Source organism: Nylanderia fulva, unplaced genomic scaffold, assembly GCF_048542155.1.
Source record: "Nylanderia fulva isolate GAGA-0341 unplaced genomic scaffold, ASM4854215v1 Scaffold7, whole genome shotgun sequence".
NCBI lineage: Eukaryota > Metazoa > Arthropoda > Insecta > Hymenoptera > Formicidae > Nylanderia > Nylanderia fulva.
The window spans coordinates 5,735,901-5,752,546 of record NW_028190807.1 but is presented as its reverse complement, the minus strand read 5'-3'; the positions used below and the strand labels follow the sequence as shown (position 1 = coordinate 5,752,546).

The window sequence follows — 16,646 nt, the reverse complement described above, 5'->3', positions numbered from 1 at the left end:
AGGCATACAAATTTAACATTTGATAAATATTAAATATACATAAAATATCAAAATTAAGAGATATGATTTTTAAACAAAAATTTTTTATCTATAGAATTAAATATTAACTTTTAAATTAAATATATATATATATATATTTTTTTTTTAAAGGAAATTAAAATTTTATTTTTAAAGATACTCTCAGTAAAAATATATAACCTTTTTAATATAAAAATTTCGATCATTTTTGCATGTGCAAAATCTCTTTAACTCTTTATTCATATTTTGTGTAATCTTGTGTGTCGCGTCAGTAATTTAATGACAACGACATAATTACATTGCTGGCCTTATTTTATTGAGGGAATTCAACCTTTACCGTAAATTGAAAAATTGCCATGTCATAAAGAAAGCGTAATTTACTCGCGTTCCTCGAGTATATTACTCATGTTGAAAACTGTCAAAAAATTAGCGGTTTTAGTCTCAATATTCTCATTTAATTAATTGTCATTTAAATGACGGATATTTTCTCTCGATTGTGCGCAATCGGAATCAATTCGAAAATTAATAATTCATTCGTAACGTTTCTTATACGTCTAGATTTATTCAGCTGACTTCTCTTGCGGTTATTTACCCCTTGAATTGCACAATTGTGCGTGTTATCGTTCGTCACTAAAATGTATATATGAAATCGACTAAATTTCTTCTTATTTCCTGTTATATCCAGTTGGAACTCGCCAGATAGTGAGTAAATTCGCCTTCGTTTATTTATTTCATTATTATAGCAATCGACGAGTAATCGCAAAGATTTATCGCTGTTTAAATATACAGTATGACAGTACGAAAATATTTCAATTAGATTTTTTACAAAATTTGTAAAGAGATAAAAAGAGAAAAGAATGTTAACAAGTTATAATCCCAAAAAAGCGTTATTTTTTTGAAATTCTATGTATAGTATATTTATAAAGATTTATAAATATTATTATTATTATTATTAGAATTATTAATTTAGCAAAATATATAATAAATAAATAAATTATTTAAGATAAAGAAATGCTTCTTATTGTTAGAGAAATAATTTTCATCGCGACCCGATAATCTGAATTTCCCCGTCATTTACATTTCTCTGAAAAGAGAGAGAAAGAGATAGAGAGAGAAGAAGATGACTATGTCATTACGATGACGCAAGTGTATTTTGCCTCCGCCTTTCGCTATTGATTCTCTGACGTCATTGAAGGACATCCTACGCAACAGGAGTCTTTAATTCAGGAAGGGATTACTCTAAATTCTGCTCTCGCATACAGAATGCTCCGAAAAATTTGAACTATGATAGTGAGAATATTTACGTCCTTTTGTAAAATGTTTGGTATGTGTTTCTTTTAAAAATCGAATAACTCGTAAATAGCTTATACAATTGACTATTATGTCCTCGCTAAAATATAGATAGGTATTATTATCGTTTTGAAAGGCAATATTTGATATGCAATTAATTCAGACTATGTACCACTTTACATAGTAATAATACGTTTCTGATCGAAACGATGGTAAAGCATCGTGAGAATGCTTATTATCACATTTCTTTTCTTTCATCGTTAATGTCATCGTGTACATTTCCATATTCAATGATCCATTCCAATGTCTATAAAAACGATATAATAATGTTAGAGACTAAACATGTACGAGCTTAAGGATTACTGTTACGGCGCAAACACATTATTATTATTAATATCGATTTTATCTTGTACTCTCTCGTTCCGTATCTGATGAATTTTTAAATAATATTTCGTCATCTAACTCATTCGATTTATTTTTCTGCAAAGTATAATTCATTCAATTGTTGTAACATAATTTATAAAAAAAATCAAATCACGTTTGCTTATATCTTTATTTTTTTAATTTAACATATAATAAAATATAAAATTAAGAAGCAAAAAATAAAATTAGCTAGCAAGAAAAATTAGAATTAGTATGAGAAAAATTACTATATTAATTTATAATAGTTATAACATGCATAAATTTTGATTTTAATTTAATTTTTATAATCATCTCACACACAAACAAGTTGCAGATGAATCAGTTATTCATTTCATGTAACGACGTAAATATTAAATTGTTTTAATATCGCAAAAGTATTTTAACGGCTATAAATAATTACTTTCCATTTCCTCTTGTTTTGTCTAACTCTTGACAATTTTGGGAATTAATTTCATATATATACGAATTTTTACATTTAAGCAACTATTAGAGCCATTGCAGTATGTAATAAAATATATTTCTTTTCATTTTCTTATTTATTATAAATATAATTAATAATAGACTTTTCAACAATAATCGATTTTTCTATATCAAAAAATTTTCAATCAATTTGCTTATTTGTCTCATACGTACACAACTTATGTAATTATTGATTATAAATTTGTTAAAAACGCAACAAAAAGACATATAAAGATATATATTTCGAAAAATGCTGATTATGATCTTTTCATGTTATATAATAGGATAGGTACATATTAATAGCTCCCTTTTTTTTCTTTGTCTTATCTTCGGAATATATTTATAAAATATTTATATATAATATTTGAAAGCAAAATTAACAATATCGCATGAATAAAATGCAATAAGATATCCTGAAAAATGTAGATTAATAAATATCTTATTATTTGATCGCTTGTAAAGTCTCGCTTTACTAACGCAAGAGTATCACTAAAAGTAATTGATGCAACGAGATTGTGCAACCTACGAATAATTTATTTCGTGACATGAGAGATATGATAAATATATACTCACGATTACCATTCAATCGTCACGCGATATACCGAGTCTTTTAATTGTTTGATCTATGTGACATTTCTCGATTTTTTCGCGCGAGACTTGTTCTTTAAATCACTTGCATCAACGAATCGATCGGCGATTCGATGACAGTTTACTTAATCAGCAAATAAAAGCAGAATATTTTAAAAAGATAAGAAATTTATTTATGGTCATCGGGACGAAGAAGGATTGCTTCCTAAGAAGATAAAGTGATTATCTGTGCACGAGTGGAGTTGATCTTTTAATTTTTTATTGTTATGTTAATCGTGACACCCCAACAGCTATAAAATATCTTTAATATGTGCAATAATAATAATTTAATCTTTTAGACGCGATTTATCGTCGCCACGAGAACGAAGAACATAAATGTTGCGTAAAGCTCAGAATTGATGACTCGCATGTTTAATAATATTATAAAACTATTTTATGCAGAGAATAATACAAAGTAGCACATTTACTGCTGAAATAAAAACAAAATTGCTAGTATATCTCAAGAAAAATCAAATAAAATTGATACAGCTTATTTTTAATTCGTCTTCTCTTTATTACCTCATAATTATATATAGTAACATATTTTATTATACCCAAATAAAAAAAATGTAATTCTAAAAGAAATATTTATATATACGAATATATATATATATATATATATATATATATATTATATCCGTATATACATATATATTAGAATTGCAATTAATATATAAAATGAAAATACACGCATATATATATTTATATTTATATTTACGTGTTTCTCATAAATATGTATTTTCATTTCTTATATTACATCACAAGATTGCAAATTATGGAATGTGGATTTATGAATAATAGGAAATGTGATGCCCCTCTGCAAGGATGTGTCGAAATTTAACACTCTATGCGATCAGAAAAAACAACACAACAATATATATTGCATCATCGAAACGCAATAAGTTTTAATGAGAACCGAGAAAAGGGGAAAGAAATCGAAGAATCACATTTCCAGCAAGAAAAAGATACGTATCGTTTATTCGTAACAATGTCAATCTTGGATTTTTCGTTCGAGAAACTTTCCAATCTCGTTACTCGTAAATTGTGTTAATGTATAGTTTTGAACGAATAATGAAAGGACAACATAGCGTCAGCGAAATATAAATGTTCGCTTGTAAATTATTATTATCTCGCAAAATTTGAATTTACGTCACAACGCTTTATCTCTAAAGAAACCAAACACGGAAGTTTAATGAATGATAGAGTTAATGAACTATGAAGGGACCGTTAAACTAGAAAGGAACCCACGTCGACTATTCGTTAGGTCGCTCTCGCTTCGCACTGAATAAATCGTGTTAACGTTAATTTTCACAGGCGCATGTCAAGTTAATTCATAATTCGACACTTAAAAAATTGAATAAACGAGAAACATGAACAAACGTGGGTATCCTTATTTATTTTGTGCAAAGATTTATTTCATTTTTATTTTCGAAAAGTTTATGTTAATAATTACATAAATACTTCCTCTAGGAATAAATTAAAGTGTTAATTTTTATAATTATATATTATTATTAGAGCATATATATTTTTATCGAGAACCAAAAAATATATATATACAACATAGTAAATATATATAATTTAATAAATATTATAATTTTTTATCTAAAAAATAAATAAAATTAAATAGATAATCGTAGAATCTTTGGAAAAATCTCAATGTGTGAGAAAATGGTATAAATAAATTTTACCCCTCTAACGCGCGAAGTTATCTTACAGCAGATCAAATTAAATCGAATTGTGAAAGAAATCACTTGTTACCGTACATTATTATCTTGTTTTCGAGGTATATGTTGATTCTTGTCAAGGGATCATAATCATATCAACTGATCGTTATCAAACTCCATAATCGAGCAACAACATATGTACCGATCTCGCATGTACAATGTATTTGCACATAACAAAGATGTGATACACAACTGCAACTTTGCATTTTAATGAAATACAGACTAACTTCTGTAAACAATCCGATTGCAAAGAGAGTAAATCAAATGTACAGAAGTTAAAAACATTTTATAAGCATATTATCAATCATTCATATCATTAAAATCTTTTTTCTCTTGAAATATATAAATACGTAAAAGTTCTAAGAATATTAAGATGATTAATGACTCTTATCGTTCTAGTTTTTACGAAACTAGAGCAAATTATGAAATGCTATTATCAGTTTAGCCTTATTTAAGACGAAAATATACGAGTTGTAGGAAAAATATGCCGTTGTCATCAAATATAGTAAGCAAAAATAACTTGGTTTATTTTTTTAATTAAGTTTATATAAGATATGCGACTTTTTTAAAAAAATATCAAGATCTCTTTCGATTAATTTCGATTTTTTCGATTAGCTTAATGAAACATATCTTAAACATTTTTTTCTTTATTCTACATTTAATTTACCCCTTCTTCCATTTATATACTCATTTAAGTTATATACTTCTAAAGGGGAGAATGACGCTTCAGGGGCGGCCGATAGGCCGCTCGATACGTCGGTCCGGGGGTGGCACCGTCTGGATTTCCCTCACGCTCACGCACACACACATACACATATATAATCACACACCCGTATATTCGCGAGCGCGAGACTACGGATCGGAGCAAACGAAGAGCGGCAGTCATTCAGCGTCCGACTATCGCGCCGCGCGCACTTCCGCTCAGGCTCGCGGTTTCGCGCTTATACTTTTCGTGCGAGATCGCTGTTCAAATCATAAAACGAGAAGCGACATATTCGCGGTTGTGCTAGAGTTTCATCCAAGACCGGAGGGAAAAAAATAGGACGGGGAGAAACAGTGACTCCGGAAGAGGAATTCGCGCCATGGTCGGTGTCTGAGATCGATCCTCCGAGTGTGTAGTGAACGCGCGCGCGAATTTTTTCCCCGATTTCGTTCATAATTCTACATCTTGCGATCTTGCTGCGAGAACCCGCCACACGGAAAGCCGCGAAACAGGTGAGATATATAAGTGACACCGCGACGAACTCCGGAGCCATATCGCGCGCCGCCTGTTTCGCAACCCTCGAATGTTGAATGAAAAGTCTCGCGAAATTCCTCGCCACCGTGAGAAAACGTTAGGACGCGGGATGGAGTGGATACGCGATTGGAATGTTCGTGATATTCGCTCGGTGGAATCACGAAAAATGTATGACGGAGTCGACGGTTCCGTGCTCCATATGCAGTATGGCCGCCCTCGGAGGGTGCGTTTCGCAAGGGCGGGTTAGAACGGGGAAGGTTAAGGGGTGAATCCTGCTGTGTTGCATCAGGCGAGGTGATAAAGGCGTGTAGACAACGTATATATTTGTGAAACACGAAAGCCGCGAATGCAATTTGCGTCAGTACCTTGCAACTTTGTTATTAAGTTAGCCGGTAACTTCTTACGACGACGAGATATTTTTTAATCCAGAAAATCTTTTTTTTTTTAAGAATATATTTTAATTTATTAAAGTCGTGTGAGTTAATTTTTTTGATAAATATCGTTCTTTTTTTAAGGCTTGTTTCGAGAACACACACATTATATCAGAAAGAATATATAATTATTAATGAAAATAATTAGAAAATTAAATTATATAACTCGCAGTTTTATGCTGATTAAATGTGTGTGTGAGTGTCATTTAGATTAATTTAAAATAATAACATTAAACGTCTATATCTAAATTTTTGATAAAATAGACCTATACTTTGAAAGATCGCGAATACTTAATTTTCATTAATTTTTGCAAGCCGATTCCAGGATGCTTGGATGAAACACGTGTTAACAACGTTATATCGATCATATATTATAAATAGTAAACTTCGCAGTAGCAGTATCAAATATTTACCGTGTCTTAGATAGAAGGTAGAAGCGCGTTCATTAACCTAATTCCATAATTATTTTTTTATTAAAAATTACAAAATTTTTTTAGCTCTAAATTCGAACACAATTTAATTCTATTAATTATTTTTCTTTCTCTATAAACTTATAATTAAACTTATAATTCTTAATTCAAAAAAATTAAAGATATTTATTTTTACTGAGTTTTAATTTTAATAATAATTTTCTAATTTAGAGTGCAAATGGGGAAATAAATTTTAAATTCACGAAAACATGCATTTTAAAAAAAACAAAAACATTCAGAAAGTAAATTATTCAAATTTTTAAAGAGGGCATAAAATAAGTATTGTCAATTGTCAGTTGAGAAACGATAAAAGCGACAAATTAGCATTTAACAACGATCCTCTTTAAGGAGGATCTCGCAAACACTCGAATCTTCGTCATTCGCAAAAAATGTCTCAATAATTTGTTTTTTTATCACGTACGTACTCGATTCTTTTTGCAATATGTATCCGCATGTGACATCACACGAGTTCTTTATCGACATAAAGCGCGAATAATAATAGGCGTTCTCTTCTATTTGGTCGATTCGGTGCGGTTATCTTGCGACATTATCACAGGGTTGAAAAGTAGATTCGGAAAACCCGGTCGGCGACCCACGTGGCTTATTGATTTTCTCGTCGCGGCCACTGCCGCTGCTGCTGTATAAAACTGGCCCTTTCGCTTAAACGTCGTACTCGAGTACGTAGTATGTACACGAGATTCGATGGTACTCGAGAAGCGAGAGCGATATGCGAAATTGCGAACGGGAAGTCCGTCGCGCATTTAATATCGCTTATTAAATCGAGCAAAGAGATCTGCTCTCTTGCACTTTAGGCCCGTAATTTTCCTTGACGAATACAGCTCAATCGTCTTTGAATCTTGCGAAATCTTATCGCGATCTTATGTAAACGTTGCCCAAAATAATTTTTTTCTATTTGTACAGTTATAATTTTTTAATGATATTTAACAGCTGCATATAGAGATAGATTTAATAAGAGGTAAAGGTAATATTTGATACAATATTTTCGTCATAATATGGCGAAAATCAAATTAGTTTAATTTTCACGCATAATTTATGCAGATATTAATTTATTAATAGCAAGATAATTCAATCCTCAATTTTATCATAACGAGAAACCTCTTGTTTACTCTAACTTTAGAGTTACAAGTACATAATATTGTGCAATTCTAAAACCACATTTCACATACACACAAATATTTTCAATAATTTCTCTCTTTATTAATAACTATAAAAATAAATCCCACATCGAAGAAGCATATCAATTATATCTCGCTTTTAATAATATAGAAAAATTTTATTTATAAATCCTTCCAGAATAATAACTAGTTTTTTAAAGGCAATCTAAAAATACTCCTGAAAATTTACAATATTTATAATCATTTTTCATAGAAATTTTACACAAAAGTCTGAAAAATAAAAATGACCAAAAAATAAATTAATTCTAATTTGATTAGAATCAAAAATTAAAATCAATCTGTATTTTATGTTATTTTATTTAAATATTTTTAAGACGAATTTTTTGCGACAATCGATACATATACATTTATCCCAGAAAAATATTTTTTATATAATAACAATATAAAATTATATAGAAATATATATAATAAATAAGTATTTCTTCATATATATATAAATATGTTCCATATATAATTTGACATGATTATATATAAACCCTTATAATTTATATATACATTTATACAATTATTTATATGTATATAATTATAAATAAAAAAATTTCACCTGGATGATTGGACTATTTTAGATCTTTTATATAATATTGCATAATATTGATGTAAAAGGTGGTGGATTAATGGGCAACGAGGCAATTCATCATTCTCAAATCGCGATGTCGTTATGTCATCGTTCAATCTATCAAGAAAGGCAATCGATTTGGCATCGGTATCTTTGCTCTTGCCGCAGGTGCCGTTAAGTACAGTTCGTTCTAGACCAACGCGCGACCAGCAAACACGGAGGTCGGTTTAGGATCGATATAAAGCAATGATGCAACATTGGCGGGACTTTCATGGGTACCATGATATGGTCGTTTTGTCGCAAGCTTAGTCAGCACGCACCGAAACTTCAACCGAGATATCTTGTGTCTGATAAAATCACACGTGTGTGGTTCTTATTTATTATGTAATACCCTCTCGTTGCCCCTTTCCAAGCAATGCGAATTTAAAATTTTTTCATATAAAATTACGCGAAGAAGTTAGAAAATGAAAAATTTAACAATAAATTAATATTATAATTAATTAACGAATAAAAATAAATAAAAATCTGTATGAAAAGACATGACGATTAGAATTTAAATATTATATTGTATTTTATAATTTTTTAAAATTTTAATAAATTGGAAAGACATACAATGTGGGATTTTTAAATAAAATTTACGTGTGAAACGCGGTACGATAGATTTCGTGGAACGCTGTCGGGATGTCTGGTTCAAACCAGCAGTCATTTAAGAACCGGTATTGGAGGAAGGGTCCTAGATAATGCCTCTACGTTTGGACAAAGCGCTTTTTCGTATGTTTCTTTATGAATACTCATATACACACACGGTTGAGAAACGGAAGGGGAACTTTGCCGGTAGACAAAGTTGTATATATGTATATATACACAATTTCACGATGCATGTCACGTGTGCGTTTCGACAGCTGAAGCGGTACGAATGCTAGACTCACGCAAAAGATTAAGGGGGATTTGGAGTAAGGGGACTCTACGGTGTGCATAGAATTTGTAAAACATCGCGATAGAATTATTCTGTGTGAAAAAAATGTCGCCGCCAGTATATAAACACATTTATAAAACGAAAATTTTTGTAGATATTAATAAAAAATTATTCGCCGAAAAAATTATTTTATTACTATAATTAGGGGATTTTATTTTTAGCAAGACATGTAATTATTCTCAAAAAAAAAATAAGACAAAAATCTCTATTTTAATAAACATCAGTCTCTTTTCTCTGTCGTGTTATACGATTTTATCATCTTATCATGACATGGATATCTTTTTCTTCTTATAATTCTCACATTCCATTTTTTCATTACCCTGAAGAAGCTTTCTGAGAAAAAAAATGGAGCATGCAGAATGTATATGCAAACCCCTGCAGGATTTGTTTGAGTTGTAACAATACTCGAGATATGATAGACGACGCTAAATACTATACATCATATGATGAACAAGACGAAACATACGATGTGATTAAGGATAGACCCACGTGCCTTAGAGATGGGAACGAATTGTTTTTTTTAATGCTCAATTTGATACATTAGGATTGTAAATGCATTGATTTTGGAACAAGCATTAACAAGTCCAAATCAATTCTGTTTTAAGAATAGCTGAATATATATATATATATATATATATATATATATTAAATATAATTGTACATATAATCTTGTGACATGCACATACTTTCCTTACATTAAAAAAATAGATGTGTACGTGATCCTTATAAGTATATAAATGAACTGTCAGTTCTCTCTCAAATTATCCTGTAATCTTCTTATTAATTTTCTATAATCTTCTTTTTATTATTAAGAAAAAAATTGAATACATATATATTTAGAAAATTAATAATTTGTTATTTACTTAAACAATTTATACGTAGAATGAATATCAAGATAATATATTGTATACATTGTATAATATCGATGTGTTATATAATATGTTAATTAACGTATTTGCGTTCAAATTTATTCTAAAAAATATATGAAAAAAAATCCTGGAAATAAACTAGTACATATATGGTATATTCTTACCTCGCGTACAGATGTGTTAGGCATCTACGGAAAGAGAAGCTTCGCAATTTTCTTCGCGGGTCAGCTATTTTATTCGCTTTAGGACAATTTAAGCTTATCCTTCGTCGTCGTATATCTGCTACGTAAATTGCTCAATATGTCTTTCGAAACTGCTTGAATTCGTGTGACTTATTGTTAGTTATTATTTCTCACATTCGAGAAACTGTATCCAACTCTATTTCAACATTTAATTAATAAATATTAATGATAAGAAAGACATAATTTCTAAAACATGCATAAAATAAACAAAAATTAAGAGTAGTATCTGTTAATATAATCGCTAGTTAATTATTAGCGATATATTATTATGCCGACCTTACATTATCTTTCATAATGTATTATAAGCTTAATTGTTTTTTAATGTTTCCGTCAATATATTTAAGACACAATTTTAATTATAATTTTATATGTGATATATTTTAACATATTATATTATGTGTCCTGATATTTTTTTGCACATTTTCATCAAAGTTTTCTCTATTACACATAAAATATAAATAAACTTTTATCGTAAATTATGTTTACCGTTTAAAACGAGTTTAAAATTACCTCGAATATATTTTGGAGCAAGCAATGAAATTGAAGTGAGCGATAAACGTTCAAAATCAAGGTATGACTAAAATAATATCAAAGCGGTATGATACGGTAATCGATCGATAAACCGGAAACGATACTTGTCAGATAAACATGATATTGCTTTTTTTCGGTATTTTATTACTAATAAGAAACGATTAAAGAGCGCACAATCGAGAACAGATCTGTTACCGGCTCGAAATAAGTTGTTCACCAGGTGATCGTAAGGTGTATATCGATGATCGCATACGATTGGTCGAGATCACGTCCTCGATACAGGCGCATGACGCAGAATTCAAATTAATTCACGGTTGCTGAAACTCACTTTTTTCGTCAGTTTCATAACTATGTCCGCGACGTAACATTGATCCAACTGATCAAATAAAACGGAGCATGTATTAATAATATATGATAAAAATAAATGATAAAGTTATACGTTCGTAAAAGTGTGATAACGACATATCTAGTCATTTTTTTAATGATACAGAGTGACAAAATTTGTAAGTGAACATGATCGATAAATATATAATAATATTGACTATAAGTAACGTTCGTTATAAAATATAATAATATATAACTTAAAAAATAATATATAATAAAAAAATTCTCTATAATAATATATTTATATTACAAGTGTTAAAATATATATTACTATTTTATAATATTAATTATTATTATTATATATAATCAATATTATGAAATAGTAATATATATTTTGACACTTGTAATGTAAGCATTATTTTACAGTGAATTTGTTTACAATTTTCTCTTTCTAAATGCGACTTCTTTTTAAATACAGGCGCCTTTGTTATCTCTTATACATATATATTGCTATTCTCGCAAATTGTAATTTTTTTAATGATATTTAACGACGCGCGTTTAATAGCTAAATTGTGTTTTAATGGATTAATCGCTCTTCTGATTGATATCAATGGGAAAATTCAGTAAACTTTGTCGCAAGACAAACCTGTTGCCGACAAATGGAAAACATCTCATGCACACTATAAAAGTCGCCGCAGTTTTCTGTGAGTAACGAGGAATAAAAGCGATATTCCTCCTACGCAAAATTCTTATCCTCACATATATACCCTCGCACGAAAGAAGCTTTTTCTTGCTCTCGAGATAAATCAATGCCGTTAGCTGCGAAAAGTCATTCACTTTGCGCGATTGTCGAATGCATTATTCAAGCCAAGAATGGAAAATTCTCCTTCAGGAGATAGCGCTGGCCACGAAGTGCAGCTTTATATACATTTGTTTCGCTTTTCTCGCATCATTTAGAACTGATGAGAGGAAACTTGGAGATGCAGAGATAGATTTTCCTCTGTGCTTTATGGCCGCATTAAATCGCGCTCTCTTGATTTTGTGAGAATAAATAATCCTGTAAAATGTTGATCTTCAAATTGATATTTTAAATATACAAGCAATATCAAAAAATTCTTTATTAAATGAAAACAGAACTTTGATTTTTGTTTGCTAAAATTAAAGCCTGTTTGGATTTTATTATATAATATTTTATTATATTTGAAATATTTGATATTAAAAATTATTAAGTAAGCTTAATGAATTTCAGGAGTAGAAAAAATACGCGAAAAATAATTATACGATTTTATCATAAAGCGAATATATGTATAAAGATATAAAAATTGTAAAAAGCATGTGCAAAAAGATATTTATAGAAAAAGGAAGAATTCAATAAGAAATTTACATAACGTTGCAGAGTGTTGCATGACTGAATGCAACCGCTTCAATATGATAATCAATTCACTATTCTTGGTGAACTTTACAATAATAAATTCAAGTGAATATAAGTATAAGTAATCACACAAATGCACCAAAGCTGCTTCCTCTCACGGTTATTTTGTTACGAAACTGAAAAAGTCGAGTTGATAAGATACATTGCGCAGATATATGTAAATACATTGTGATTCTTTCATCGCAGCAGTTTTCAAATTGCTCATGTATATATATATATATATACTATATATGTGTGTGTATATACATCCGCATATATATGCAAATGAACTGTCAAATCAAACGATTCGATGGAATTTTCATCATCACGGTAGAATAATTGCTTGGCAATAAGATAATGTTTGTTTATTTGTAAACAAAAAAAAATAATATGATAGTAGCGGATTATTAATAATAAAAGCATATCTTATCATGAATATCACTTTCTTTAATTTTTTAAAACAAAAAAGCTGAAAATCACATTTTTAATTTAATGATTTATATTAAATTTTATGATCTTATTATCAAAATGCTCGATACATAAAAAATTAACAAATATATCTTAACAAACAAATGTATAAACAAATTAATAACACTATAATATAGATAAGTCTATCTCGTTTTAGTAATAGAAAACATTTATTTTGTTATAACGCAACATGAATTAATATAAATATAAAAAAATTTGATAAGTTAATAATAAATTACCTTTCGTTGTGCATTTCAGAAAAAATGTCGAAGTCAGGGAGCATCAAAGATGGCGAGAAGGGTCCCTACGACCCGGTTCCTACTAGCGAAAAAGGTGAAAAGGGCAACGACGAGATCAAGTTGGAGGCGAAAATGTCGCTTCTCAACGGCGTTACCGTCATCGTCGGTTCCATCATTGGTTCCGGCATTTTTGTCAGTCCTACAGGTGTACTCAAGTACACGGGAAGCGTAAACGCGAGTCTTCTCGTATGGACGGCGTCTGGGATTTATTCCATGGTATTTAATTTTTTTCTCGTTATTTCAAAAGATAATTTCGATTATTGTCAATGATTTTTTTTTCGTAAAAGATATAAGAAATTTATTCTATTTCATTATTATATCAGGCAGAACATAATGAAATAATAAATTGAAAGAGAGACATATAAATGCAAATTAATCTTTTGATAAAACTATTTTAATTTAACAAATATTTGTGTATTAAAATATTACATAATTCCTTTTCTCTCATGTCTTTCGATAGGTAGGAGCTTATTGCTACGCCGAGCTCGGGTGTATGATCAGGAAGTCGGGCGCAGATTATGCATACATCATGGAAACCTTCGGGCCTTTCTTAGCCTTCGTCAGACTATGGGTCGAGTGCATGATAGTGCGTCCTTGCAGTCAGGCCATCGTGGCCTTGACTTTCAGCGTCTACGTCCTCAAACCGCTCTTCCCGGACTGTACGCCACCAGATGAGTCTGTAAGAATGCTGGCTGTCTGCTGCATATGTAAGTACACGACTAAAAGTCGTATCTCCCTGATGAATTGAATAGATGACACACAAATCAGTAAATCTTAGAAAACACGAAACAAGTAGAAAATGAAGTAGCGAACAAGAGAAAATTATGCTTCTTTAAATTCGTGTGGGAGGAATCGAATAAAAATTTCAATCTATTTTACACAAAGTAAAATTAATATTAAATATTTGATCAATTAAAAATTATAACATAGAGTTATTTAATATAAAATTAAATTAATTATTTTCTTTTTTCGCATTTGACAAAAATAATAAATGACATTTATAATATGATTTAACGTATATAAATCGAGTATGGCACATATACAGATAGAAACTTTCTCTGTTCGTTATTCTTAGTTGTTATAAGCACGACTCTACGAGAGGATTTCGTGGTCCATATGTAAAAGAATATAATGTAACAGCAATTAAGCTTATCTGCCGAGACACTTATTGTACGTAATTGCAATCAAACAAGATCAATGTCACGATCCTCTATAACGAATAATCGTGATACAATACCGAGACCGGGAGAATTGAACTTCATTGGCTCGCTCGTTCATCGTACACTAACTATTTCAAACGGGCCGACAATGTGACCCTTAGAAAATTTGTCTTTCTCACAGCAATCGTGTCTTAGAATGTCATTTTCAAGGACTTTAATTCTCGTCTTGACGATTCTCTGCGGTGATAATATTTTAGCTTTATCATAGAGAGCGAACAGAATTAGCTCATTTGTCTCATCTTCATGTAAAACATTTATTTATAATTTAAAATATATAAAGAATTTATTATTATTATTTAAAATATATAAAGAATTTATTATTATTATTTAAAATATATAAAGAAATTATAAACGTATTTATAATACCAGAACTATAAAATTTTAGCTGGCCCTATGTTACAACCTGAAATTTAATTATCATGCCTAAATTTTATGTATAATATAGGGATATAATAAACTTTAGCTATGGTGACTAATTTTTTTCGGCGTACGATAACTAATTTTGTAATTCTTATTGTTGAAGATAAAAATTAGAGTCTCCGCAGTATTTTCTCGATTCCATTAGAAAAGTCTTTATAAGAAAATACGATCGAACGTCTTAAATTGCAAGAAAAGCACCTTTTCTCATGCGGAAAGGAAAATAATGCCTTGTCAGAAATATTCCTTCTTAGTGTAGCTACTATATTTCTATGTTGGACTATATATATATATTTTTGCGAAATTCCCAGAGCAGTATGATCAACAATAATCTCACAGTTGCGAGCAACTTTCTTATGCCATATTTTATCCTTGACGTTTTGTTTCCTCCGTGCTAATCTTCTAGAGAAGATTCAACTATTCTTTCCTCCTAACAAACAAGACATATATCGCAGTTATTAACCTAATGAGTTACTAAAAAAACCAATAATAAGAAGTCTTTTTTTCGAGAAATAATCTTCTTTCTTAAAATATAATAATAAAAAGAAGAAACTGGAGGAGAAAAATTAAATTACATTGAAAATAAATACTGAGTTAAAAAGCGCAAAAATGTTTCTGATTTTTAAACAATGAAATAATAATTTTACGTGAAACATTTGCATTTTGTGCAAGAATATATTTGCTCGAAGATCTCTTTAAAGACGTGAGTATGAAGAATAATGTCGCGAATCTGAAAGAATAAAAAATGGCCTTCAAATTAATATCTTCTTTTTACTTAATATTTTAAACAGCATATCGGAGCGTAACAAAGTAAAAGTACACATTGTAACACGTATCTTCGAGTATTCCGAGTATTTAATCCTAGTATTCCGACGTTTTTTTATCGGTATGCGACAATAAAAACGCTTCGCATTTCCTTCCCGTGCGGCAAGAAAATTATAGACGATTATATATTTGTATCATGATTTTCAATTTTTACCTATAAAGCCGATCTATGAGGGGAAATCTCTGTGCTGAATGTCTATGTAAATAATGAAAAAAATTCGTCCATGGTCGTCGATAGAAATAAATAGCTGGCAATCATGTCACGGAACGAGACGGGACGTATTCTCGTGGAAATTCGAGGACGCACGCAATTTTTCACGTGCTTTCCGCGATGTAACATTCACGTGTGTCCGTGTTGGCAAACTTGATAAAATATGTGCACTCTGATTGAGTATCGCACTGACATGATAAAGAAATCCCATAAAATGTCTAAATATGCTCAAGAAGGAAAAAAGAAAAAAATAATAAATAATAAAAAATATAATTGTTTAAATGTTTGCAATAAAAATAGTAATATTGATAAATATAAAAAATACTAATAAATAAATAACTATTAATAATATTAATCCAATGAGTTTTTTTAAATTGCATTAATTATCAGAGATATGATTTTTATGTAGAATAGACATGCGA

At 29.9% G+C, this 16,646-nt stretch overlaps 1 protein-coding gene across 4 annotated transcripts in view; it reads left to right on the top strand.

Moving 5' to 3' along the window:
- LOC114940911 (Y+L amino acid transporter 2) overlaps window positions 1-16,646 on the top strand; it is a 32,678-nt gene that overhangs the window by 1,949 nt on the left and 14,083 nt on the right. For 3 of the 4 annotated variants that reach the window (XM_029315697.2, XM_029315694.2, XM_029315698.2), the window contains exons 1-3: window positions 5,402-5,756; window positions 13,511-13,767; window positions 14,012-14,258. In XM_029315697.2, the coding sequence (XP_029171530.1) occupies window positions 13,516-13,767; window positions 14,012-14,258 (499 nt within the window). In that variant the 5' untranslated portion in view covers window positions 5,402-5,756; window positions 13,511-13,515. Of the gene's footprint in view, window positions 1-5,401; window positions 5,757-13,510; window positions 13,768-14,011; window positions 14,259-16,646 lie in introns of those variants that run through there. The other variant, XM_029315695.2, reaches the window with a different exon arrangement.